The sequence below is a fragment of the Sorex fumeus genome, unplaced genomic scaffold (genome assembly GCF_029834395.1).
Source record: "Sorex fumeus unplaced genomic scaffold, SorFum_2.1 ptg000142l, whole genome shotgun sequence".
Lineage (NCBI taxonomy): Eukaryota > Metazoa > Chordata > Mammalia > Eulipotyphla > Soricidae > Sorex > Sorex fumeus.
This window is the reverse complement of record NW_026606199.1, coordinates 2281281-2306743: the sequence shown is the minus strand read 5'-3', so window position 1 is coordinate 2306743 and position 25463 is coordinate 2281281. Positions and strand designations below refer to the sequence as shown.

General features: G+C 67.0%; 1 protein-coding gene across 2 annotated transcripts in view; it reads right to left on the bottom strand.

Annotated features, from left to right (window-relative positions):
- Window positions 1–25463, bottom strand: part of PTPRE (protein tyrosine phosphatase receptor type E) — a 91251-nt gene that overhangs the window by 7424 nt on the left and 58364 nt on the right. Inside the window, exons 2-12 of one of the 2 annotated variants that reach the window (XM_056106674.1) lie at window positions 19248–19366; window positions 15709–15808; window positions 15398–15471; window positions 14273–14409; window positions 9886–9976; window positions 7622–7698; window positions 7275–7311; window positions 5751–5848; window positions 4173–4292; window positions 2349–2512; window positions 52–187 (exon numbers count right to left, since the gene is read on the bottom strand). In XM_056106674.1, coding sequence (XP_055962649.1) covers window positions 52–187; window positions 2349–2512; window positions 4173–4292; window positions 5751–5848; window positions 7275–7311; window positions 7622–7698; window positions 9886–9976; window positions 14273–14409; window positions 15398–15471; window positions 15709–15808; window positions 19248–19366 — 1153 coding nt within the window. The remainder of the gene's footprint in view (window positions 1–51; window positions 188–2348; window positions 2513–4172; window positions 4293–5750; window positions 5849–7274; window positions 7312–7621; window positions 7699–9885; window positions 9977–14272; window positions 14410–15397; window positions 15472–15708; window positions 15809–19247; window positions 19367–25463) is intronic. The other variant, XM_056106675.1, reaches the window with a different exon arrangement.

The window sequence follows — 25463 nt, the reverse complement described above, 5'->3', positions numbered from 1 at the left end:
CACCCGCGTCCACCCGCCGTCCACCCCGCGCCCGCCCCGCCGGGCACTCACGTCCGTCTGCACCATCTGCGGGCGCTGGTTACGGATCCTCGACACGAACTCGAAGACGTCCACTTTCTGCTCGGCGAGCATCATGTCCATCATGGCGTCGATGACGATGAAGGTGCCCGTCCGGCCCACGCCCGCGCTGGGGGCAGGGGGGGCCCGGTCAGCCTCTCCCTGGGCCGGGCACCTCAGGGTGTCCCCGCCCACGGCAGTAGTTCCAGGGCGCCGCCACCAGAGGGCGCCGCCGTCCCAGTCAAGAGCCTCAGGACCCAGGGAGAGTCGCTACGGCCCAGCTGGGCAGCCCCGAGACCCCGCTGCCCGCTTGGGCCCTGGGATGGGGCTCCTGGAAGCAGGTGCCAGCTGCCCCCCTCCCCCCTGGCCCGGGTTCGGCCTGCGAGGGAGCTGTCTCGGTTAGGACTGAGCCCTTGGAGCCCCGGGGCTCCCCATGCTGCCTGGGGCTGGGGACCCCCACACGGCCCCCAATGCCCAGGCTAGGGGCAGGGGCTGGGCTGCCCCCGATCTGGGCACAGGCAGGGGGTCAGGCCTGGGTCCGAGGATCTCTGCAGTCCACCTCGTTAGCCCGGGGGCTGCAGCCCGGCTTGGCACACGGGAACTTGGGGTTGAACCACCCCCAACTTGGGTTCCTGGGCATGGTCAAGCTGAACCCCTGTCCCGGGCAGCACCCTGGCCAGTGACGGCTCCGGTTTCTCTCCTTCGGGGAGGGGACGCCCTGAGGGGCGCAGTGCCTCAGCCCTGCCCCCCGGACACCCTGAGATGCTGCAGAACCAGCACCAGAACCCCCCACCCACCCCACAGCGCTGGCTGGGGCGGGAAGGAGACCCAGAGACTTTCCCAGAGGAGGCGGCGGGTGGGAGGGGCGGGGCGGGGCTGGCCCAGGCTCCCGCAGGACCGGGTGGGCACGGGGACGGGCCCGAGTCCCCCGATGGCCTCCCAGGGGCTGCCAGGGACATCCAGGAGCGATGGAAACGGGTCACCAGCCCAGGAGATCCACCCGGACTTCCTGAGGGGCGGCTCCTCTCCCCCTAACTCTGGTGCCACCCCGTCCCGGACCCGGTGTCCCCAGGCAGCGCCCACGGCCCTCCACGGCCAGTCCCAGAGGCCAAGCAACGGTCAGCCCCTGCTCTGACCCCCACAAGGAGGAGGAGGGCTGCAGTGAGAGGGAGCAGGCAAAGCCCCGGGACGTAGGGTGGGTGCCGCGGAGGGGTGAGGGGCAGCGGGGCCGTCCAGGGCACAGGCTCGCCAAGGACAGCCCACTCGGGACCCCAAGGACACGGCACGCAGCCCCCTCTGCTTGCCGGTTTCACGGACCTTTGACCCCACGGCTCTGGGATTAGTCACCGCATCCCCGGCTGTGAGGGACAGGGCCAGCCCACGGTCACGGGGACAAACGTCACGAGCCCCGAGCCGCCGGCTTGCTCCGGGGCCAGGCTGGGAAGGAGCCGAGGAGCGGCAGGGCTGGGGGCCACAGGGCGGCACTGAGGGGTGAGCATGGCTGTGAGGGGCGCCCGCCCAGAGCACGGCCCTGGGGGGCCCCAACGCCACAGAGCAAGACCCACTGCTGGGCCAGATGGGGCCGGCCTGGTGCCGCCCACCATGCAGTGTCCTGCTCGGTCGCACCCCGGAGCCTTGTCCCCGCGGAGAGACCCCAGAGGCCTCTGCTCTGAGCCCAGCCCTGCTCCCGGCCACCGGGGCCACAGCTGACCACCCCAAGGAAGGGCTGGCCGGACACCGAGGCCGCAGGCGGAGGTCAGACCTCGGAGAAGCCGGCCCAGCTGCCGGCTGTGCGGCGGGTCCCCTGGGAGCCACAGTGCCCTCCCCAGAGGGCCCTGCACCCCTCCCAGAGGACCCTGCACTCCCCGCAGAGGGCCCTGCACCCCTCCCAGAGGGCCCTGCACCCCTCCCAGAGGACCCTGCACCCCCCGCAGAGGGCCCCCACACCTGCGCTAGAAGCCAGAGTAGAGTTTCAGCGCCTGTAAGCTGCCAGGGCACCCGACCCCTGGGGTCCCGCACCCGACTCCAGGCCCACCCCGCAGAGAGACGCCGAGGAAGGGCCCGGGTGAGGAGCAGGTGGTGTCTGAGCACCCGCTCCTGAGCCCAGACTCTCCTGCGGAAACGCGGGCTCCCTCTGACGGGGGTCGCAGGCGCCCCAGACCCGAGACAGCGTCCCCCTGGGACACTGGGCCCAGCCTCCGACCGACGAGAACTCTGCTCCGAGTCGAGTCGGGGTGAGTGGGTAGGGGCGGGGGCGGGCCGGCCCGAGGGGGCTCCCCCACGGCACGTACCTGCAGTGCACCACGATGGGCCCGGCGTGGGCGGGGTTGAGCGCCTTCACCTTCTTCAGGAACTTGAGCATCCCGATGGGCGTGAAGGGCACCCCGAAGTCGGGCCAGCTGGTGAAGTGCAGCTGGGACACCAGGCGGGGCGCCTTGCAGCTGCCGGGGAGCTGCTGCGGGGACAGGGGCGCGGAGGGCGGGCTGCAGCTCCGGACCCGGCCCGGCCAGGGCACCCGCGACGCCCCGAGACGGGGGGGGGCGCACCCCTGCCGCAGAGCCCTACCCACAGGCCCCTGTCTGCACACCCTCGCCCACACACCTCTGCCTGCCTCACCCCTGCCTGTACACATCTTCCTATCTCACCCCTGCCCGTCCACCTCTGCTCACCTCGCCCCTGTCCATATACTTCTGCCTGCCTCACCCCTGCCCGCAAACCCCTGCCTGCCTCACCCCTGCCTGTATACCTCTTCCTATCTCACCCCTACCTGTATACCCCCACCCGTCTCACCCCTGCCCACACACCCCTGCCTGTCTCCACCCCTGCCTGCATGCCCCTGCCCGCCTCACCCCTGCCCGCACACCCCTGCCTGTATACCTCTTCCTATCTCACCCCTGCCCGCACGCCCCTGCCTGTCTCCACCCCTGCCCGCACCCCTACCCACAAACCTCTCTGCCTGTCTCCACCCCTACCCGCACACTCCTGCCACCTCACCTCACCCCTGCTCGTATACCTCTGCCTACCTCACCCCTACCCACATACCCCTGCCTGCCTCACCCCTGCCCGCACACCCCGGCCTGCCTCACCCCTGCCTGTATACCTCTTCCTATCTCACCCCTGCCCGCACGCCCCTGCCTGTCTCCACCCCTGCCCGCACCCCTACCCACAAACCTCTCTGCCTGTCTCCACCCCTACCCGCACACTCCTGCCACCTCACCTCACCCCTGCTCGTATACCTCTGCCTACCTCACCCCTACCCACATACCCCTGCCTGCCTCACCCCTGCCCGCACACCCCGGCCTGCCTCACCCCTGCCTGTATACCTCTTCCTATCTCACCCCTGCCCGTATACCTCTGCTTACCTCACCCCTGCTCGTACACCTCTGCCCGTCCCACCCCTGTCCGCACACCCCTGCCTGCCTCATCCCTGCCCGCATGTGGTCTGGGCCTGACACCTGCGCTGCCTCACCCCTGCCTGTCTCACCCCCGCCCGTCGTCTCACCCCTGCTTGCCTTCCCCCGGGCACCTTTCCCCTGGGAAGGGCCTTCCTGGGGGAGACAGGAGGGTGCGGTGGGGCCTCCTCACCACCCCCAACACGTCCCCGCCCCCACCCGCCTTCTCTCAGGCCCTGGAACCAGCGCGGGGGTCTCGGCCCAGACCAAGGCCTCACAGGGGCCGTCTGTGGAGGTATGTGCCGGCGTCTGCACGCACAGCTGCGCACACACAAGCAGGACCCGTGTAAACACGCAAAGCGCACATGTGCTGCACGTCCACACAGCACACGGGCGGTGCATGTGCAGAGATGTACACGTGTGCCGTGTGCTGCTCGGAGCGTGCTCCTGTACACGTGTGTGTGAGCGCAACTGGGCGCGTGCACGTGACCGACTCTATGATGTGGGCCGTGGACGTGGCACGTGGGTGTGTCTTGTGGGTGTGTATGTGGCTCATGCGTGGAACATGGATACATCACGTGTGTGTGGCTCACATGTGGGCCGTGGCCGTGGCACGTGGGTAAGTGCATGAAGGCGTGGCTCACGCGTGGACCATGGGCATATCACGTATGCGTGACTCACGCGTGGCCCCGTGGCGCGTGGCGCAGAGCCGGCCGTGCTTACCGACTGGATGCAGAACTTGCGGACCGTGTAGTCCACCAGTGTCACGCAGTCCTCCACGCACACCCGGATGTGGCCGTAGGTCCAGCAGCCCTGGTCGGGCCAGTACTGGAAGCACTTCTCCTGCGTGGGCCAGGGGAGGGCGAGTCAGCAGGGCGGGGCCGGGCCCCAGGACGAGGACGCGCTGCTCCTCCAGGCCACGGCCCGAGAGTGCGGCCGCGATGGCCCGGCCACGTCTTGGCGCCCGCTGCAGCCCAGAGCTGGGAGACGGTGACACCCCAGCCCTCCCAGGCAGGTCCCGCTCACCCCTCCCTCCCTCCCTCCCTCTGAGCCCAGGAGGGGTGCAGACCGGGGGTCCTCTGCCCCGAGGCCCACAGCCACGCCCGCAGGCGGCAGCCAGGAGACAGGGGCAGCCCCACCCTCTGCGGTCTCCGGGGCCCGGAACAGCCCCACGATGCCCCAGCTGGGCTGGCCTCGGCCCAGGGCTGTGCTGAGCACCCCAGGGTGGGTGTGAGCAGCTGCATCGCGGGCCTCAGCGGGAAGCGAGGCAACGGGAAAGGGAACTGGCTTGAGAAACTGTTCGCCCCGGGAGGAGGCGCAGGCGGGCCTGAGTCACTGCATGGAAACGGGCAGAGCTTCTGGGTGGAAACAGGCCGCGGCTGCTCCCCGCACTGCCTGCCGGCTCCTGGCGGCCGCCCCGCCGAGTCCCCGCCCGCACCCCCAGAGCAGGCGGAAACCGTGGTCAGCACCTTCCTGCGCCCGAGACGGGCTGGGGACTGGGACCCCAGGGGGCCCTGCAGGCAGGGTGACTCAGGACGGCCCCTTCCTTGACCAAGGGGACAGAGGCCCCCAGGCCAGGCGAGGACGCCCCACAACCCCTCCGCAACCGCTTTGGCCTTGCTGGTGCCGGAACATGGGGGAACATGCTGGAACATGCTGGAGCAGGTCCCTCGCCCGTCCCCAAAGGGGCACCTGCCTGGAAGCCCTGGCCTGGACCCCCTCAGCTGGACGTTGGGCCGAGCCCCAGCTGCGCCCCGGGTGAGCTGGGGGTCCCTGGTGGTCTGCCAGAGAGCGCGGCCATCACACGCCCCCAGGGGCCCTGAGCCCCGGCTCCTTCCTGCCTCAGGCCTTCCCCATGGGTGGCTCTGATGGTGCGTGGATGGGGTCCCCCAGCCCCGCCTGTCCCCGGTCTCGACCCTCCCCTCCGTCACCGGGACGTGGCCCCTGACACCTGCAGGTTTGCTCTCTGGGCCCTGGGGAGGGGCCGGGCAGGAAGGGGTCGGCACACACCTGCCACCCTGCTCTGGGGGCTCAGGCCTCCCCGACCAGGCGGGCACCGGGAGCCAGGGCACCTTGGAGTGTGGCCCTGAGACTCAGGCCTGGACCCCCGAGCCCACAGCCCCAGGAGGGCCAGACGGCCGCCGCCTGCCCCCCCCCCCCCCGGGGGCCCTCGAAGCCGGGCCGGAAGCCGGCGCGGTGCAGGGCCCACCGCAGCAGAGGTGCGAGCCCAGGCAGAGGCGAGGAAGAGGAAGCGCGAGGCGGGTGGGCGGGGGCTGGGGTGTGGGCGGAGGGCGGGCTCACCTCTTTCCGCTCCTTGAGGCTCGTCAGCATCACGATGGTGGCCGACTTCTGCTCCCAGACCATCCTCCAGAACTCGCCCACCGTGTCCTGCTTGGGGCCTGCGCGGAGACAGGCCGGCCCCCCAAGGGCAGCTGTCTGGGTCCCGCTGCCACCCCCGGCTGGCCCCGTCGCCCACCCTGCGTCCCTGTGGCTCATGCCGCTGACCCGTCCGTGGCGGCCCCCCCCCCACCAGCCCCAAGGACAGCGGTGGGTGGTCTGGGGGGGTCCCAACAGAGCCCCAGGACCCCAGCTGGGAGGAGCCAGGCCCCGAGGCATCGCCCGGGGCTGAGAGTCCCCGGGGGTGTTGCAGAATCCGTCAGGTCGGGCTGAGTGTGACCCAGAGAGTGAGCATGTGCACGGTGTGCCCGCATGGACCTGCAGGTGTGTGCGTGGACATGCGTGTGCAGCACATGCGTCTCTGTGTGCACCACATGCATGTTCAGGACCTGTATCTGTGTGCACATACATGTGTGTGCAGCACGTGTCCACGCGCATGTGGAGCACACGTGTCTGTGTGTACATACCAGCAGGCGTGCATGGCCCAAGTATCTGAGTGCACACACATGTGTCTTTGTGCACATGCATGTGTTTATGTGTACACACACGTGTGCAGCACATGTGTCCATGTGCGCATACACGCATGTGTGTCACATGTGTATCAGCGGAGTCCCACCCCCCCCCCCAGCTCCTTCTTTCGCCTCCTCCCTCCGCTCCAGCCGCCTCTCAGGATGTGTGTGGTGGGGATGCAGGTCCCTGGCGGGGGCCACAAAGGGGACGCGTCCCCTGAGAGGAGAGTCCCGCGCTCTGCCCAGCCCTTGGAGCCCTGGCCTGCAGGTGCCGTGGCCGCCTCGGGACAGGGACACCCCTGTCCCTCCCAGGGGAAGCGACAGCCCCGTGGTGCTGGCCCCACCCAGGCCGGCTCTGTCTCCACTTCCCAGAGAAGCCGCCCCGGCCCCGCCAGCGCCCAGATGGACGCCCACGCTCCCGGCCCTGGGTGCTGCTTGCTCTGTGATGCTGGGGGGCTGGCTCTTGCCGTGTCCTGGGGGACCGTACGGGAGGCCGGTGGGACCCGGCCTGGCTGTGTGTCAGGTTCTGGTGCCCGTGTGAGTGCCACAGACCTCAGCCCTGAGCCTGGGGGACTCGGGGGTCAGGGCTGGGTGCTTGGGGGGACGAGGTGTTTCCAGGCCGGCCTACGCCTTCTCAGCTGCAGGGACCCTCCTGGGACCGTCTCACTGGCGAGATGGCCCGTCTACCCCGCACAGGCGGGCTGGACCCCGTGTGTCACACCCCCACATGTCCCTGCCCCCCTCCGCGCTCCAGGGGCTGTGCTCTGCGTCCCCCCCACACGCACTGGGCTTCCTCATGTCTGCACCCTTGAAGCTGCCAGTCTCCAGGCCAGTCCTGGGCGCCCCTGGCCGTGGGGGTCAGACGTGGCACCCGCCACCCCCGCCAAAGCCCCCCGGGAGCCGCCCGCCAGGAGCTTACCTTGAGCGGCGATGAATTTATTCTTCTCTTTATAACCCTGGGAAAGCAAAGTCCAACGCTCAATGTCTCAGAAGGACCCGGCAGGGCAGGGGCCCAGCGGCAGGGGAGGGCGGGCAGCGGCAAGAGGAGAACCAGACAGAGCGAGTGTCCCGTGACAGCAGGGGCTTTGCGCTGCAGGCTGGGCAGCTCCCACGCGCGCCCTGGAACTGCCTTGTACGTTCCAGACGGCAGGGGTCGCACTGTCTGCGGCCCCCTCCCCGCAGTGCAGGGACGACGCAGACAGGGGTGGGTGTCAGGGCGAGAGAGGAGGGACCCCCGGGAGCACCACGGCCAGGACAGGGACTCACGTCGATGTAGGAGGCGTTGATGTAGTCGGAGCCAGGGACCCCGTCCACGGGGCTCAGGACCACCCTGGAGAGATCATCTGTGGGGGAAGCGGGCAGTCAGGGGGCGGCGCCCGAACCGTGGGAAGGAGCGAGACCCGGCTGTCCCCACGCACCCACGGGCCCCTCAGGCCTTGGGAACAGGACAGAGGACAGACTCCGGGTCTGGGGCAGAGCAGCCCACGCTCTGGGCCCCCGGGGGCCACCCCCTCTGGGGTCCAGCTCAGGCCCTCCTGACGTGGAGGTGACCGCAGGGGAAGCCCGGGACACGGACAATGAGCACCCAAGTGCCCAGGAGAAGCCCTCGGAACCCTGGATGGGGGGACATGAGGGCACGGGGCGGGGGGGCAGACCCCGTTTCTCCTGCAGGTGCTCAGGACTGGACAGTGAGCCGAGGCCAGGCCAGGGGGAGAAGCAGCCCCGGGTGGGGGTGGGGGTGTCCTGGGGCTCTGAGCACGTGTGTGTGTATATGTGTGTGTATGTGTGTGTGTGTGTGTGTTTGTGCACACACGCAGGGAACATGGGTGCTGTGTGTCCATGTATGTAGCGGATGTGGGTGCTGTGTGTTAGTGGAATGCATATGATTGGATGGTGTGTGTGTTTGTGTGTGTGTGTGTGTATGTAGAGAATGGGCACTGGTGGGACTGTGGGGTGAATGCACACACGCTTAGTCTTTGAGTGGCACGTGGAAGGTGTGTGTGTTGGCACAGTAGTGGATGTGTGTGTGTGTGTGTGTGTGTGTGTGTGTGTGCGTGCGCGTACTGCGGTGTCTATGGGGTGAGTGTCTCCATGTCTGAGTCTGGGTGGGCGGAGGGGACCCACGTGTGCACGTGTGTGTGTGTGTGCGTGCGTGAGGGGTTTCTGCTCAGCCCTGGGGGCCTCGTGGCTCTGCTCTCCCGGGTGCCGTGACACCAACATTTCCGTGGGAGCCTCTGACGGTGGCGCGTGTGCTGGGGGTCCGGGCTGAGTCTTCACAGGGAGCGTCAGGCCTGGAGCCGCCCCTCCGGACACACACGCAGAACCCCAGGAGTGGGACTCGCCCCCGGGGACGTGTCCACGGTGGCTGACGGTGCCACCAGTGCCCGGGGACCGGGGTCACGTCTGGGACGCTCAGACGCCCAGCTCTGGACGTGTCCGCCACGTGGGTCAGGTGCCCCCCAGCCTGCCGTCACGGGGCAGGGGGTGGCCGAGCTCCGCCCGCGGGGGCCATGGCAGGGCGGAAATGGGGAGCACGTCCCTAGCTCCGCCCGACTCACGCTCCGAGGGCGACTGAGGCGAGGGAGGTTAAAAATACCCTGGGGCTGGATTTGGAATCTCGTCATTTCCAAGAACTTCCTGCTTCTGATTCTAAGGAGTCACACTTGGCTTGCAAAACGCGATTCCTAAAGTCCTCGGCGCTGGTGTGTCTCCAGGAGAGGCTGGCGGGGCTGCCCGCCTCGGCTCGCAGGCGTCTCTGGGCTGCTGGTGCCACTGGTCACCTCCAGGGCTCGGCCCGGGGCAGCGCTGACCTCTGCTGGGTGACGCCCACGTGGCCAGGGCAGTGTGTGTGGGGCGGGGGGCTGGTGTGGATCAGGGTCCCGGGCCCCTCTCGCGCTGGACACACAACAGGAGTGGGCAGCGCTGACCACGTGCTCTGACAGGCCTCACACGCGGCCAGTGACAGGCCCACGGCCCATCGGGCAGCTTGGCTCTCGCGCTCCTGGGGCCCTGGAGGGTGGCAGGGCCTGTGTCTTGCTGCTGTTCCATCTGGGGACAGGCCTCTCCCGCCCACAGTGCTCGGCACACCTGGAGGGGGCCCGGACAGGGGCCGCCCACCTGCTCCTCCGTCCAGCCCACCCAGCCAGGCATGGCAGAGATGGGCATCAGGGAGGGGGGCGTGGTCACTTGATCACTCTAAAGCCGGACACAGGTTTCTGCCTCTCTGTGCTCTGGCCCAGCGGGGGGCAGGGACCCTGTGTGGTACTGGGGGCCAAGCTGAGGTCACCCCCTGCCCACGGGGTCAGCTCCTGACCCCGGGGCAACCTCTCTTTTCCTTTGGGTTGGGACCACACTGGCGGTTCTCAGGGCCGACTCCCGGCTCTGTGCTCAGGGTCCCTCCTGACGGAGCTGGGGGCCGGCTTGGGTCGGGTCCATGGAGGCCAGCACCGGCCGTCCCTCGGGCCCCGAATGGTCACTCCTTAAACCGCAACGATAAACCGCATCAGGGCGCAGACGGGCCGCCCACTTACTGGGAAGGATGTTGGGGTATCGGTTTTTCTCTCGGTTCTCTTCTTTATTGGCGACGTCGAACGTTCCCTGCATGTGTCCAGACGGCAGCGACTGGAGAGAGAGAAGAATGAGTGTCATGCTCCCACTCTGGCTCAGCCTACAGTGCCCGCCCCGGACTCAGCTCAAAGTACTCGCATAGGACTCATATCACAGTGCTCACTTAGGGTTCAGATCACAGCGCCCGCTGGGTCTCAGCCCTGGCTTTGGGGCGACCATGACAGGCAGGTGTAGCGGAGGCTCTGCCGGGCAGTGGTGGACCCCCGGGAGAGGACCTTGGCCTCTCCTGACTATTCACCAGAACTGTCTCTCGCTGACCCCCTAGGCTGACCTACACAGGACTTCGGGGCGATGGCCTAGAATCTTCTTTTTGTCCACACTCTAAGCTCTTTTGAGCCCAGCACCGAAACTCCAGTGGAGGCACCAGGCGCCTTCGGGTGTGGCGAGGCTCACACTGTTCGCACTGTGGGGCCCAGGGGAGCCCAGGTCTGGGGGAGGCAGCGAGGACCCCCCGCCCCATCCCCTCTGACCAAGCAGCACACGGAGACAACGGAGCCGAGGAAATGCCGGCGCCCTCCTCCCGGGGGTCAGGGTGCGGCCCGGGCACTGGACACGGGCCGGGTCTGGGACACTCGGGCCTCCCCCAGCCACTCGCCCGAGGGCTCCACCTTCAGGGAGAAGCAGCCCCGGCCCAGCAGGGTCAGCCAAGAGGCAAGCAACCACCAGGCCTGCCTCACATCACACACACACACACACACACACACACACACACACACACACACATGCGCGCCTCACACCACACATTCACACATTCACATATACTCCACCCTCGGCCACACAACATCTCACACACCTCACACTGTCACATATTCACGACACTCTCATCCACGCGCACACCCACACAACGCCACACCCCACTCACACACACTGACACCACGCCCTCGTACATGCTCGATGCCCTCACGGAGCACACCACAGACACCCTCACGACCCCCACACCCCACAACTCACACACACGCAGCCACGACTCCCTCTCCCACATACAGGCCCCTCACAACCCCCACATCCCACACAGTCACACACTCAGACACTACACCCTCATCCATGCGCGACACCCTCACACACACACACGCCACACCCCCACATTCACACACGCTCCCAGACCGACACCCGCCAGCAACACCCTCACATCCACACCTCCACCGACACGCACCCAACATCCGCACACATTCACGTCCTCACAAAACACACAATACCCACACAGATTCAGGCACTCAGACAACGCTCTCGCACCCCAGATCTTTACCCAATCATGCCACACACACACACACACACACACACGAACTCTCACACACAACACCCTCCCGCATCTATACATCACCTTCATGTGCACACCTGACACCCTCTTCCCCACACACGACAGCCTCACACACACACACACACACACACACACAACACCCTCACACGTGCGCACGACCCCTCCCAATTCAACACCCTCACACACTCATTCATGCCTGCACACTCCCTCGCCCTGGCACATACACCGTCTCACACGTCTGTGCACACGGCACCCCACACTCCCGTGCCCCCGTCCCGTGAGCCTCGCCCCGTCCTCCCCCGCAATGCCGGGCAGAGGTGGGGCAGAGAGAGCAGGGGTGAGGCTGCCGGCCCCGGGGACGGGCACTCGTGTGTGTTCGGGCGGGCATATCGGGGTCGCCTGGCCTGGCTTTCCACGGCCCTGGGCGGGCCGGGCCCAGGCGTGACACAGCCTGAGCTTGGCAGGTCCCGCTCGGGGAGGCTTCCGGCTGGCAGAGCGCTCACGGCGCCTGGAGACAGACTCGCCGGCTGTTCAGGCCCCGAGGGTGGAGGCTCCCGAGGGTGGAGGCTGGGCCAGGCCCCTTCACGGCTGACGTCCCGTCCCACCGGGTGAGAGGAAGTGGCCGCAGGAGGAGCCGCAGAGTCCCAGACTTATTTTGGAAACAGAGACTCAACTTCTCCTTGAGGCCCAGGGATTGCGCAACTCTGCTTGGAGCCGGCTTTCTCTCTGACCTCATTTCTCCAAAAAGGGGCCACGTTCGGGGAGAAGCTGCAGGAAGGCAGAGACGTGGGCTGGAGAGCGGAGTGGGCGGCGCGCCTGTGATGCGGCTCCCCTCGTGGGCCTCTGGGGACTTGCCCCTGACAGCCTTGGCGTCCCTCTGCTGCTCACCGCCTCTGCTCTGTCTCCCGCTGGGGGCAGCGGCACGGACACAGGCCCCGTCCCCACTGCTGACGGCGCCTCCCAGAGACGGCATGTGGACTCAGGCCCAGAGCCCGGAGCGGTCAGCTCGCCTGCCGGAAGCCTGTCCTCTGCCACGCTCGACACCCAGCACACGGCCACATGCAACTGACGAAGGGTCACAAGACAAAACTCAGCCCCACAAACAGCAAAATTCAAGAATGCCTGACTGTGCACCATTCACCCATCAGTAGACTCATCCACTCACCCACCACCCACCCACCCACCTAACCTTCCACCCGCCTGCTTTATTCATTTATCTGTCCATCTGACCATCCATCCTTCCACCCACCCACCCATCCATCCACTTATCTACCCATCCCTCCATCTACAACCATCCCTCCACCCACCTATGCTTTCACCCACCCCAAACTATTATTTCATCTACACATCCAGCAAACCTCCTTTCCTTCTTTTTATCTACCCACCTGTACATCCATGCACCCACCATCCATCCATATATCTACCCATCCTTCTATCCACCCATCCATCCATCCATCCACCCATTAATCCACCCATTAATCCATCCATCCATCCATCCACCCATTAATCCACCCATTAATCCATCCATCTACCCATCCGTCCACCTACCCATCCACACACCCATCCATCAATCAATCCACCAATCCATCAATCCATCCACCATCTATCCATCCACCCATCCATCCATCCACCCATCCATCCATCCATCCATCCATCCACCCACCCACCCATCCATCCATCCATCCATCCATCCACCCACCCATCCACCCACCCACCCATCCATCCATCCATCCATCCATCCACCCACCCATTCACCCATCCATCCATCCATCCATCCATCCATCCATCCATCCATCAATCCACCCATTAATCCATCCATCTACCCATCCATCCACCTACCCATCCATCAATCAATCCACCAATCCATCAATCCATCCACCATCTATCCATCCATCCATCCATCCATCCATCCATCCATCCATCCATCCACCCATCCATCCACCTACCCATCCACCCACCCATCCATCCATCCATCCACTGACCCACCCATCCATCCACCCATCCATCCATCCACCCATCCATCCATCCATCCATCCATCCATCCATCCACCCACCCATCCACCCACCTACCCATCCATCCACACACCCATCCATGCTTCTACCCACCCAATAGCCATCCATTCTTCCACCCACCCACCCACCCTTCCATCTATGCATCCTTTCACTCATCTGTCATCCCTCTATCCACGTATCTGTGTCCTTCACAATTTGCATGACACTAAAAAGTGAACTCCAGAAGGCAAAGCACCACAAATCAGAAAATGAACTACAGACAGCAAAGTGTCATCACGAAGGCACATCCACACTTTCTGCCATGAGCAGAACCCGCCTGCGGCCACGGGGACTGCACCCCGGTTAGCAGCCGCCACCTCCAGGTTAAGCAAGCGAGGAGGGGGGTCATGCGCTGACCCCACCAGCACAACTCCCTGCGTCCCCACAGCTGTCTGGCTGCTCAGAGGGACGCTCCCACCCATCAGATGCGCGGGCCCTAGCTGGCAGCAGGAGGCTGGTCTGGGCTCCTCCTCCGAGGCCCTGGCCCTCACGACTCCCGCCACGACCATGTGAGCCGACGGGGTCAGGGGAAGCAACACTCAACCCACTGTGGGGCTCAGCCGAGGAAGGAGGCGATGGGGTGGCCCGGCACAGACCAGGGTGCCTGGGGGTGGGGGGACATCAGGGCGATGCAGGAGCTCAGGGTCCCTGCACAGTCACCCCCAAACAGACCTGGGGCTTGTCGGGCAGGTCCCCCAGACCCCAGGGGTCAGGTCCCCCAGACCCCAGAGGGCAGGTTCAAGCCCAGAGGGCAGGTCCAGGCCCAGGGGGCGGGTCCCCCGGGCCCAGCGGGCAGGTCCCCCAGACCCCAGAGGGTAGGTTCAAGTCCAGTGGGCAGGTCCCCCAGGTCCCAGAGGGCGGGTTCAAGCCCAGAGGGCAGGTCCAGGCCCAGGGGGCGGGTCCCCCAGGTGCCAGCTGGCAGGTCCCCCAGACCCCAGAGGGCAGGTCCCAGGCCCTGGCATCCCCTCCGGCCCACTCACGTTGAACTCCTCGCGGAAGAGCTTGCCGTCGTCGGCCGAGCGCAGGCGGATCTCCTCCTCCAGGAGGGCGGCGGGGATGGGGAAGGACTTCCTGGGCCCCGACGGGGAGCTGCTGAGGAGCATCACCCGCTGCTGCTCTGCAGGCGCCAGGGGGGAGCCGTCACGCCCGAGGGCAGGGGGCGCCTCCACGCCGCCCCTCCCCCGCCCCACGCCCTCCCACGGCCCCGGCCAGGGAGGTCAGGAGGGCCCCATGCGCTCCTGGATCCATTCAGGAGGTGACGGGGGACTCTGGGGGCTGCAGCCCGGGAGCGAGGGGCGCTCACGCCCGCCCTTGGTGTGACATCCTGCCACCCGGTGCCAGGGCAGAAGGGCTGTCCTGGGCGGGGGCGGGGCAGGGCTGCAGGGGGTCCCGTGCGTGTGTGTGTGTGTGTGTGTGTGTGCGTGTGTGTGTGTGTGTGTGTGTGTGTGGTAAAGACAGAGCTGCTGCCGGGCGCGTCTCCCGAGACTGCAGGGGCGGGGAGTGTCCTGGCCAGGTTTGTGTGGGCCCCCAGGCCCCAGGGCCTGTCCCCACCTGTGCAGCCAGGAACCCGCCCAAGAGGGGCGGGGGGGGGGGCGGGTGCGAGGTGGGCACAGCTCCCGCCACGGGCTCCCTCTCCTGCACAGACTCGGGGATGGTGGGGGGGGGGGCCGGCACAGGGCTGGGGGCGGCCGGATGCCCACTGCACCCGCCTGGGTGTTGGCGAGGACGTCAAGACGCTACGCAGAGGAACTGCAGCCTCGGGGCAGAGCTGCGGCCTCATGCCTGCCCCTTTCCGGGGCCCCTCGGCCTCAGGGGGCCGAGTCAGAGCCGCTGCCGGCAGCAGGGAGAGCCCAGGGCCTCGCAGACCCGAGCCACGCACAGACGGACGGACGGACGGACGGACGCCGGACGCCGGGCCCCGTGCCCAGCTCGGAGAGCACGGCCACGCCTCGGCCGAGGCTGCAGGGGCGTGTGGGCAGATGAGCCCAGCGCCCACGGGGGAGCTTGGAGCCGCAGCCTGACTGGAGCCCAGGTCGGGGCACGGCCCGTGACAACAGCCCAGGTGAGGGCGACGACAGCCCGGGGCGCCGCCCGCCCCCACTCACCCTGCTCCTCCAGGATGCCGTTGGGCAGCTTCTTGTCGCCAGCGCTGACCACGGCTTTCCTGTGCTTCCGGAACCTGAGGGACACAGACGGTGAGGGCGCGGCAGGGCTGCCCCCGGCCCCCGCGCCCGGCTGTACCCACCAGGTGAGCCGGGAGAAGCTCTTCCTGCTGCTCATGGCTGAGCTGGGGCCCACTACGCCCAGCGGCACAGCAGCCGACCCCCCCCCATCACCCCGCCCCTGCCTGGCCACACCCGCGCTGGCTCACGTCGCTTCCTCCCGGCCTGTCGGGGCGTGTCGGGGACACTCCTACCTGCAGAAGTAGGCGGCGGGGGCCAGGGCCAGCGCGCAGAGCAGCAGCGGCAGCAGAAGCCAGGCCAGCGGCGGCAGGGGGGCGCCGGGCTCCGGGGGGCCTGTGGGCAGACAGGGGTGCCGGGGTCTGTCCCTGTCCCCCACAGCCCGACAGCTGACAGCAGCCACCCCTGCACGCGGCGGCCAAGCCTCCCGGCCACGGGACCCCGGGCAGTCTGGTGGTGCCCACCGCGTTCTCCTCCCGATGGGAGGTGGGTGGACATTCTGCCCAGGGTCCGGAGGGGTCTGACCACAAGGGCGGTGCCAGCAGCCCAGCACTGGGTGCGGCGGAGGCCGGCGGAGGCTGGAGGGGCCGTGCAGACCCCGACGTCTGTCCCGGGGTACCTGGGCCTCTCGTTCCCTGCTCCCGGCCAAGACTCCGCAGCAGGACCCCAGCCTCCGGCCTGAAGCTGGCCCCAGGAAGTTGGTGACGGGCATGATGGGAGCAACTGCCAAGTCCCCCTCCTAACGGGCATCCACACGCTCGCCCCAGTGTGTCCCCCTCGTGGTCTGACAGCCCCAGTCCCGGGGTCTGGGGCAGCCTGGCTGGGCCCCGTGCGACATCCTGTCTTCCAGCCCATCCCAGTAGGCCTGTTCCAGGGTGCCCCCCAAAGCACCCTCCTCCAGGAAGTTCCCTTTGGGTGCTGCCTGCCTTCCTATCCCAAGGGAGCCCCTCAAAGCAACCCTGGGCTGCCAAGCACCGGGCCCGGCCTGAGCCCGTCCACTCCCTCCACGTGCCAGAGTGCTGAACCTGGCCTTTGGAGCTGACCCTGGCCCCCGGCACGCCCCGAGCTCCCCGCCCATCCACCGTCCACTTCCTCTGTAGCTGGTCCAGTCCTCAGCCTGTCACCTCCTCCCTGCAGGAAGGTGTGTCCGGCGCAGCAGAAGAGCAAACAGGCCTGGGGAGTCCACTGTGGAGAGTGGTCACAGGTGCTTTCCCCGGGGCCCCGGGAAGCCACTTAGCATCCCCATGTTGGACGGTCCGCCCTGGGCCAGAGGGGAGGCCGGAGCGAGAGTGGACGCCGGCCACGGCCGATCCTCGATCCGTGCGCAGAGAAAGGCCCCTCTCCGCGTGACGTCAGGCCCCGCAGCCTCTCCTGGCCCAGCCTGCGACGTCCACCCCGCCCTCCACGTGGCCATCATCACGGGTCTAGAATCTTCTCCTCACTCTTCTCTTCTCCTGCCCTTCAACCTTCACCTCTGCCTTCAGGACGCACCCGTCCCCGGCTGGGCTCCCAGACACACGCCCACCTCTGCGGGAGCATGAGTGACGGACGTCAGCGTGCTGGTGGCTGGACGCTGCGCTGCCCGCCCCTGGCCACCTCGCTCTTGCCGCCACCCGCCTGCTGGAGGCGCAGCCAGAGATCTCTGCCCGGGCGGAGGACACGGCGAGGTTTCCTCCCCTTCCTCTCTGCATCCCTCCTCCTCCAGAAGCCAACAAGCCCCGCGTGTCTGTGACCTGGCCACACAGCCCTGCTCCGCCCCCCTTCAGATGGCCACCTTCTGACAGGTGGCACCAGACCAGCACCTCGCCCGCCTGGCCGCTGGCTGTGGGCCGCTGGTCCTTCAAGGCCGGGGCTGTGCACGCGCTCGCTCTTCTGGGGGCATCGGGCTTGAGCCCCAAACTGCACAGTGGTTTCTTCCCAATCCCTACGGCGGTGAGTGGGCAAGGCTGGCGTGGGGTGCAGCGAGGCGGGCACTGTCCCCCGCCTGGGTGTTGGGGGCGGCCCCGACTGTCCGCTCTGCCCTCTGCAGCGCGTGAGGAAAAGCGGACACCAAGAATGCCAGGGACAGGGCTGCATATCACCCAGCACCGCCTCCCGGGGGGGTCTCCTCGCCGCCTCCTCTCTCCCTGACAGAAGCGGGGGCTCAGGGCCAGGAGGGCAGGGCCAGCGCCCCCGCTGTGCTGTCTCCGGCCCCAGAACCCCCTTCTCCCTGCGCCCGGCCAGAGTCGGACGCCAGCCCCGGCCCGGCCCGACCCCACGGTGCCCTTTGGAGATCTTTGCTGCCTGACAGAGGAGCCTCGGGGGAGGGGAGCGGACGTGGGGCGGGGGCCCCCGTGTCGCACGCTGGCCGGCACTGTCCCGGGAGGAGAGCGGAGGGTGATGCCCCCTGAGCCGCTTGGCCACTTCGAGGACACCCTCAATGCAGGGCTGACCCGGGGGGCCACCTTGGATGCCCAGCAGAGCCCACCGTTGTCGCCTCCACGGCGGGGAAACTGAGGCATGCAGGCACACGGAGACTGACGAGGGGCTCAGGAGAGAAGGGAGTGAGGAGCACTTCACTGCCCGCCTCGGCTCCTCCCGCTCCTGCCGTGCTCCCCTCCCCTCCTCCCCTTCCCCTCCCCCAACCCTCTCCTCTATTCCTCCTCCCCAGACCCCTTCCTCCTCCTCCCATTCCTTCCCTCTCCCTCCTCCCCTTCTCCGCTCCCCCTCCTCCCACTCCCCCAACCCTCCTCCCTACCCTTCCTCCCGTTCCTTCCCTGCCCCTCCTCCCCCACTCCCCTCCCCTTCCTCCCTCCTCTTCCTCCTCCCCTTCCCCTCCTCCCCTTCCTGCTCCTCCTCCTCTTCCTCCTCCTCCCCCTCCTCCCTTCCTTTCCTCCTCCTCCTCCTGCTCTCCCTCCTCTCCCTCCTCCCCTCCCCCTCCTCCCCTTCCAGCATAGGCTCACAGGCCCGCGGAGACGGCGCCCACACACCATCCAACACCCACGGGAAGTCACGTTCCAGGGGGGCCACAGACCCGTGCCGAGAGCGCCAGGATCTGGTCTGGGGACGTTTCCCGCCCAGCTGTGGGCACTGCCCGAGCTCCCCCCGGGCACCCGTGTCCCTCCCCAGCCTGGGCCGCCCGCACAGGGAGCCGGGCTGGAGCTCTTCGGCACCGACGCTTCTGCGACCCAGCCCCACACCTCAGAGGGCTGAGGCCGAGACCAGCCCAGCACGGCCCGTCCAGGCGCGCCTCCCCGCGGGAGACCAGCACTCGCCCGGACACCCCACGCTCGTCTCCGTGGAGAGGGGCCGCCCTGTGCTGTTAGCTGGCTCGGGCTGGGGGTTCTCCGGGACAGACCCTGGGCTGCACGCGTGCGAGACATGTGCTTGCTCACCCTGTGTCCCATCCCAGATCCCCACCCCGCCACCACCATCCCTGAGTCCAGGCCGCTGCGGCCACACCAGGTGTGCGGCGTCTGTCCCAGGTGTGATTCAGGCTCCAACGGGTGGGGTGAAACTGTTAGTGCCACGTTCACGGCTTCCAGTGCTGAGACTCTCGGGACACGGGGCTCCCGGGGCGCGGGGCTCCCCAAGACACGGAGATTCCCAAGACACGGAGATTCCCAAGACATGGAGAGTCCCAAGACACGGGGCCTCCCTGGCCCAGGGCCCAGCAGGAGTAGGTTGGCTGTGCGGGGAGAGGCAGACGCAGAATCCCCACCCGCCCCCACCCGCCCCCTCCCACCCCCTCCCGCCCGTCCCCCTCCTGCCCACCACCCGCTCAGAAGGGCCTTACCCGAGGTGCCGGTGTTCCAGCTGCCGTTGGCCGTGCTGGTCTCGTTTCCGTTGAGGGCCTTGGCGAGCGGCAGGCTAAAGCTGGCCAGCAGAAGCGGTGAGATGGGCTCCATGGTGGACCTGCAGGGGCGCGGCCAGCTCAGAGCTGCCCACGGGAGAAGCGCCACACCGCCCACGGGAGAGACGTTCACCCACGGCCGGGAGCCGGCACAGCCGAGCCCGGCCAGTCCCCACCCTGCCACCCGCAGTGTCCCGGGCCCCGGGCAGGCTGACGGGGGCACAGGCCCAGCTCGGGGCGGGGTGGGGGTCTGGTCAGCTGGGCCCAGGTCACAGAGTGACCAGGGTGACCACATGGGACTCACACCAGGAGGTGGTGACATGGCTCCCACAACCAACGCGCCCGGCCAGAGCTCCGGCCAGAGCTCCTTTCAGGCTTCTTTGCTCTAGAGGCTTGGAGGGGCCCTGAGGGCCAGCCACGAGGGACACGGCCCTCAGCCAAGACTGGGCCCGTCCTGGCCAGCACCTGCCCGCGGGGAGGGTCCCGAGATAGCGGGGGGGGGGGTGGGTCTGCCACTCCACCCCCTCCGACACCTGTCTGTCCCCAGCTCTGACCCCATCCAGGGGCCTCTGGGGTGGACACTGACCTGGGATGCGCCCCAAAGGGGTTCTTGTACCCAAGTCCCTGACCCCTACAGAGCTGCCTCCCTTCCAGGGTGTTTCCAGCCCAATCCGGAGCCTGGGGCCTCCTGCAGCCTCCCCCGCCCCCAGCCCCCTGCCCATGTACCCCAGCTCCTAGGGGCTCCCCAGGGGTCTCTACGCCCCTCTCCCTCCTTGCAGCCCCCAGGCTCACCTCCCCGCACCTGGCACTGGGTGACTGCGCATGTCATCACCCGTTACGCACCTGGCCTGCAGGGGGCACTGGCCGCAGTCTGGGGGGGGGGGGGTGTTAGCACTTGAACCCGGACCGAGGGAGGAGAGGGGAGAGGGCGTTGACCCACACCTGCAGCTCAGGGACACGCGGCACGAAGGAGCACTTCTTTGGTGTTTTAAAACATTCCAGGCCCCCAGTGCTGCTCAGAGGCCTGAGGGCCGGGGTCGTGCTGGGCTCACGACTTTCTTCCCGTGTGGGGCGGGGGCAGCCCGGGACCCACCCGGGGGTCCGGCAGCCTCGGGGCTGTCCAGGCAGCACCAGGCAGGTGACAGCGCCCCTGGGGGGGGTGCGGCAGGGCATGGGGCGGGCACCGTCTGTGGTGGGCTCTGGCTGAGAGGGGGAGACCCTCAGGCCCGTGGGGCCCCTGCGACTCAGGGACCCTCCCCGGAATCTGCTCCTGCTGCAGAAGTTCCCGGCTGTCGGGGACCCGGGGCCACCCCGGAACCCACAGTCTCCTCTGCGGCCCGTGTGGACCGGGTGTGGGCGCCCTTTGCCCTTGGGAAGTGGATTTCTACCTGCACTGACCAGGTCAGCGGGCTCAGAGGTCCAAGGGGTGGGGCGGCCACCATGGTCCACTCGGGGGGGCCCTGGGGAGCCCAGGTCTCAGGGGAGCTCTCCCGGGACCCGGGTCCCTCGGCCCCTGGGGGTGGGTGCAGGAGGAGCTCCTGGTCTTCACCGCTGGGGACACGGGTGCCTGCGGGCACCCTGGGCTGGGTCAGGGGGACCAGCGCCCCGTGCCACGAGCGGCCCGTGGACACCGGCAGCGACTGGACGTTTTCTCCCGAGAGGACGGATCTGATTTCCCCTGAGGTCTGAGCTCTAAACCCGGGAGGAGACGGAGCACGGCCAGGAGGTGTTTGAGGGACACCCACGGCCGCCAGCCGCCTCTGAGGGTCGAGTCGTTCCCCGCTCTGACCGGGACATTCGGGAACAGTGGCAAAATCAAAAGCAGGCCACAGGGACACGGGGCCCGTGGGACAGGGATGGGCAGAGACAAGAGTCGAGACGTGGGCGCAGAGACCGGGCAGGGTGGGGTGGAGGCGGGAGAGGCGGGCGTGCCTGTCTCCGGCTGCCACATCTGGGCAGGGCGGCCAGAGGCGTGGCTGGGGCGGGGTCCAGCTGCCCCCCGACGGGAGGGCCACCAGCTCCTTCCCAAGGTGCCGTGTCTGGGCGGCTTCTCTCCCCGGTTCCCTCCTTAGCGCGGAAGACTTAGATGGACAGAGACAGACACCGAGCTGGCCGGTCCAGGGGCAGGACATCAAGGAGGAAGGAGGCCACGACGGGGCCACAGCGGGGGCGAAACCAGGAGGCCTGACTCCTGGGTCACTCGGGGAAGCTCCAGGGTCAGTGCCGGAGGTCGCCGGGATCCCGTCTCCCGACAGGGGTGTGGACAGAGGGTGCAGACGCAGCAGTGTGGACGCCACGGGGCGAAGGTCACTCTAGCTCCTGACCTGGGTGCCCGTCACCCCTGGGCATCCAGCCCTTTGCTTCGAGGAAGTTGGGGGGGGTCCCGCCCACGTCTGAGCAGAATGTGGGGGGTGCGGCCCCGCATGTCTGGACGGGGGAAGCTCCCAGAGTGGGGGTCTGCGCCAGGCCTGCTGGGCCGAGCCCCAAGTCCCAGAGCATCCCTGCCACCTGCCACCACGCGGCCGTACCCGCCGGCCTGGCACGCGCCTTCCCCAACGGCCGGCAGGTGCTCTGCTCGTCACCTGGCAGGCCTTTTGCCTGTCACTTGGTGGGAATTTACCTGACACCGGGCAGGCGTCACACTGTCACCTGCTGAGGCTCATCTGGCTGGGTGAACGTTCTGCCTGAAAGCAGGCGGCATCTCACGTGTCCCCTTGCCTTATTCTACCTGCCACCTGCTTAGTCTCTAACTGTCACCTGGAGGCACTTCGTCTGGCAGTTTTGTCACCCAGCAGGCGTTTTGTCTGTCACGACTGGGTGTTTCACCATCGCTGCCGGTATTCAACCTGTCACCTGGCAGGCGTTTGGCCTGTCATTCCGTTGGAATTCTACCTGTCACCATCAGGCATTTGACCTGTCACTCTGATGGAACTCTACCTGTCATCTGGAGGGCCTGTCACCTGTCACCTGGTGGGCATTTCGCCTGTCACCTGGTGGATACTCCACCTGCGACCTGTCCTTGCTCAGGACCCAGGTCTAGGAAGTGGCCCTTGGGGCTGGCCCTGAAGCTGGGACCCGTGCCCGATGTGGGCTGAAGGGAGAGCACCCTCCGCCTCCCGCCCAGCCCTGCCCTGTCCAGAGCCCCTGGTCCCGCGTGAGTCTGGCTGCACCCTCTCTTCTGGGGCTCCCACTGCCCTGGGCTGAGCCCAGACTGGTGGACGTCACCTGTCCTCTTGCCCCCCACCCAACTGTCCACCACACTCTGGCCCTGCAGCAAACACCCCCTCAGGTCCTCCATCCCCGACCATGCAGGAATCTGAGCCCTGAGGCAGCCTGGCCACTTCGTGCCCTAGTGCAGTGTCCACTCCCAGGGCACAGGAGGGCCAAAGGGGCGGGTCTTTCTCTGGGAGCTCCCCCTGGCTCTGCCCAAGGTCCTCTGCCGCCCCCTCCCTGCTTGGGCACCAACGCTGTGACAGAGGTACTGGGCAGCCTCAGGGCGGGACTTCCTGTGAGAAGTTCCGGCAGTTTCCAGAGCAACGCGCCGTCCATCCCCCCATCGGTGGAGTCCACTTGACCGGGCTTCCTGACCTTGCCGCAGACACAGTATTAGTGACCCTGACTCCCCGCTCACCGCCGGGTCCCCTGTGTAAGTGCGTGATCAGGGCTAAGCCTGGTCTCACCCCTGGGCGTGGGCTTGTCCCCAGAGGAAAGAGGGCCTCGGGGCACCCCCCGACCCCTGTGCAGACTCCCGAGCAGGGTGAGTTGGAACCGCATCTCTGGCTGTCTACAGGAGCAGCGCCCCTTCCCTGCGCGGCTCCACAGTGCCCAGAACTGGGCGATCCCGGCTGGTCACTGCAGGGATTCCAAGTGTCCACTGTCAGCCACAGACACAGCCTCACTGGTGCCTGGCAGGGCCCAAGGGTGTCGCCCACCGGGGTCTGACCCGCTTCATACGCCAGCCCTCCACACACAGTGAGCACACGGGCACCCACCCACCTCGGCCCGACACACAGCCGGACCAGGGACTGTGGTGCCATGCATGCCACAGACTGACCGGGGAGGGTCAGAACCTGGGAGGGCGGCGGGGCAGTGCACATGGTCAGAAGAGCTCCCAATAGGGTCCCAGCTCATTCACTCATTCTCTCATTCTCTCATTCATTCATTCATTCACACCATCTACTCACTCTATCATTCACTGAATCATACGCTCACCCATTCACAGTTTCTCTCACTCACTCACTCACCCCATCACTCACTCCCACTGACCCAGTGTCTCGGCCACTCTCTCACTCAGGCTCCCTCTGACTCGTATCCATTCATTTATTCATTAATGGACCCATTCACTCATTCATTGACTCGCCGTTCATTGACTCGCTCATGGTTTCAATTTGCTAATTTGCTGACCAAAATAAAGAGAGCAGCACCCTTGGGTGTGCCTCTCAAAGGTGTCCTCTGCTCACCGGGAGCATCCCTGTGGGATGTTTCCCAGCCAGCTCTGCCCGTCAGGCTGACATCTTTCGAAGTCCCGTCCCTGCCCATCACCAGACCTGAGTGCACTCAGAGAAGGGGCTCTCCCAGCCTGCCCTGAGAAGGACCGTGTGTGTCCTCGTCTCCGCCACTCACCAGGGGCTCAGCTCGACCCCGGGTAGGTGGGACACAGTCCCTCGCACCTTGGCACCTGCGCACAGCGCTGCTCCCACCGGGAAGGCTGGCCCGGTGAGTCAGGTGGCTTGAGGGTAACCGACTCCTTATTGATGCTCTGTTGGTAAACTGCAATCAACACCACGTAATTATGGGAAATTAGAACAGCCGTGTAGCAGTAAAGCAAAAAAGATGCCCTTCGGGAATATTAATAGACACTCTTCTCTTGAACAGAAAATTCACACCAATTTCCGAAAACGGCGTGCTCTCACGTGGGGAGACGCCACGGCACTGATGGATGTTGGAGGGGCACTGATCTCGGCGCAGCCGGGCGCCAGGCATGAGACACGCCATTTCTTCACCAGCAGACATCCACGGCACGTCCTAGGGCCCATCAGAGGCAGAAGCAGCGGTTCTGCCCGCAACGCTGGACAGAGACGCGTTCTCAGTGATTCTTCCCTGCCCAGGGAAGCCGGGGGCAGCGTGGGCTGGTGTCTGGGTTAGGGCTGGCAACAAGCACAGGAAGTTGATGTGCCTCATGGATTCCGGGGATAGTCTGCCTTTGGGGATAGTCTGGGGCAGACACGGAGCCCACCCCTGCCTGTGGACTGCGTGGAGATCCTGCGGCCAGCACCGGGCAGTGGGAGATGCCAACAGGGCATCGCGGTCCTGCGTGCGTGCGTGCGTGTGTATGGGGATGTTTGCGGGGTTTCTGCAAAGCCAGGGTGGGACTCTCAGGGCCTGTCCGCGCCCCTCATCCCAGGACCGCCTTGGCCCTCAGGGGACAGCGGGAGGACTTGGGATCAGTGGCCGGGTGGCCGCCGCTGGGATCTCGGGCCCCGGGTGGAGCCTGTCCAGGAGATGCTGGACCCTGGCGGGGCGCCTTCACGGGAAGGCAGGCAGGACCCACAGCTGGGCTCCAGCTCAAGGGACCCCCACAGCGCTCACACACAAAGGGAACCTGGCGTTAGGAGGGAGCCCAGAGGAGGGAGGGCACAGGTGCCCAAGAAGGGGGTCTCGAAGCAGGACACTGGGGCGGGACGGCGTGTGCTGGGGGCAGTCGTGCGCATGTGTCCGAGGAACCTCTCCAGCCCCGCCGGTGACCAGCAGGTGGCGCTGCAGGGACGCCCCAGTCACTGCCTTTGCACCCGCTGGCCCTGGGTCACATCACAGTCCCTCGTGTGCACCCCTGCCCCTCGCCAGGGGACCCCCAGGATGTGGTACTCGCACTCACGCTCACCCCCAAGGCCGGCTCCCTCAAGGTCGGAGGCAGCGTGTGTGACCCTGCAGCTCTGGATGGCTGATTAGGAGCCAGTGGGCACATCCATCTGAAACACCCCCTTCACCCCTGCCGCCCAGCCTGGGGTGAGTCTCACCCCTGCCCAGGCTGGGTCTTAGCCCTGCTCAGTGTGGGGTCTCACCCTTGCCCAGCCTTGGCCTCACCCCTGCCCGGCCTGGGGGTCTCACAGCCCGACGCTGTCTCTCCAGCCCGACAGAGAAACAGCAGCGGGGGTGCGG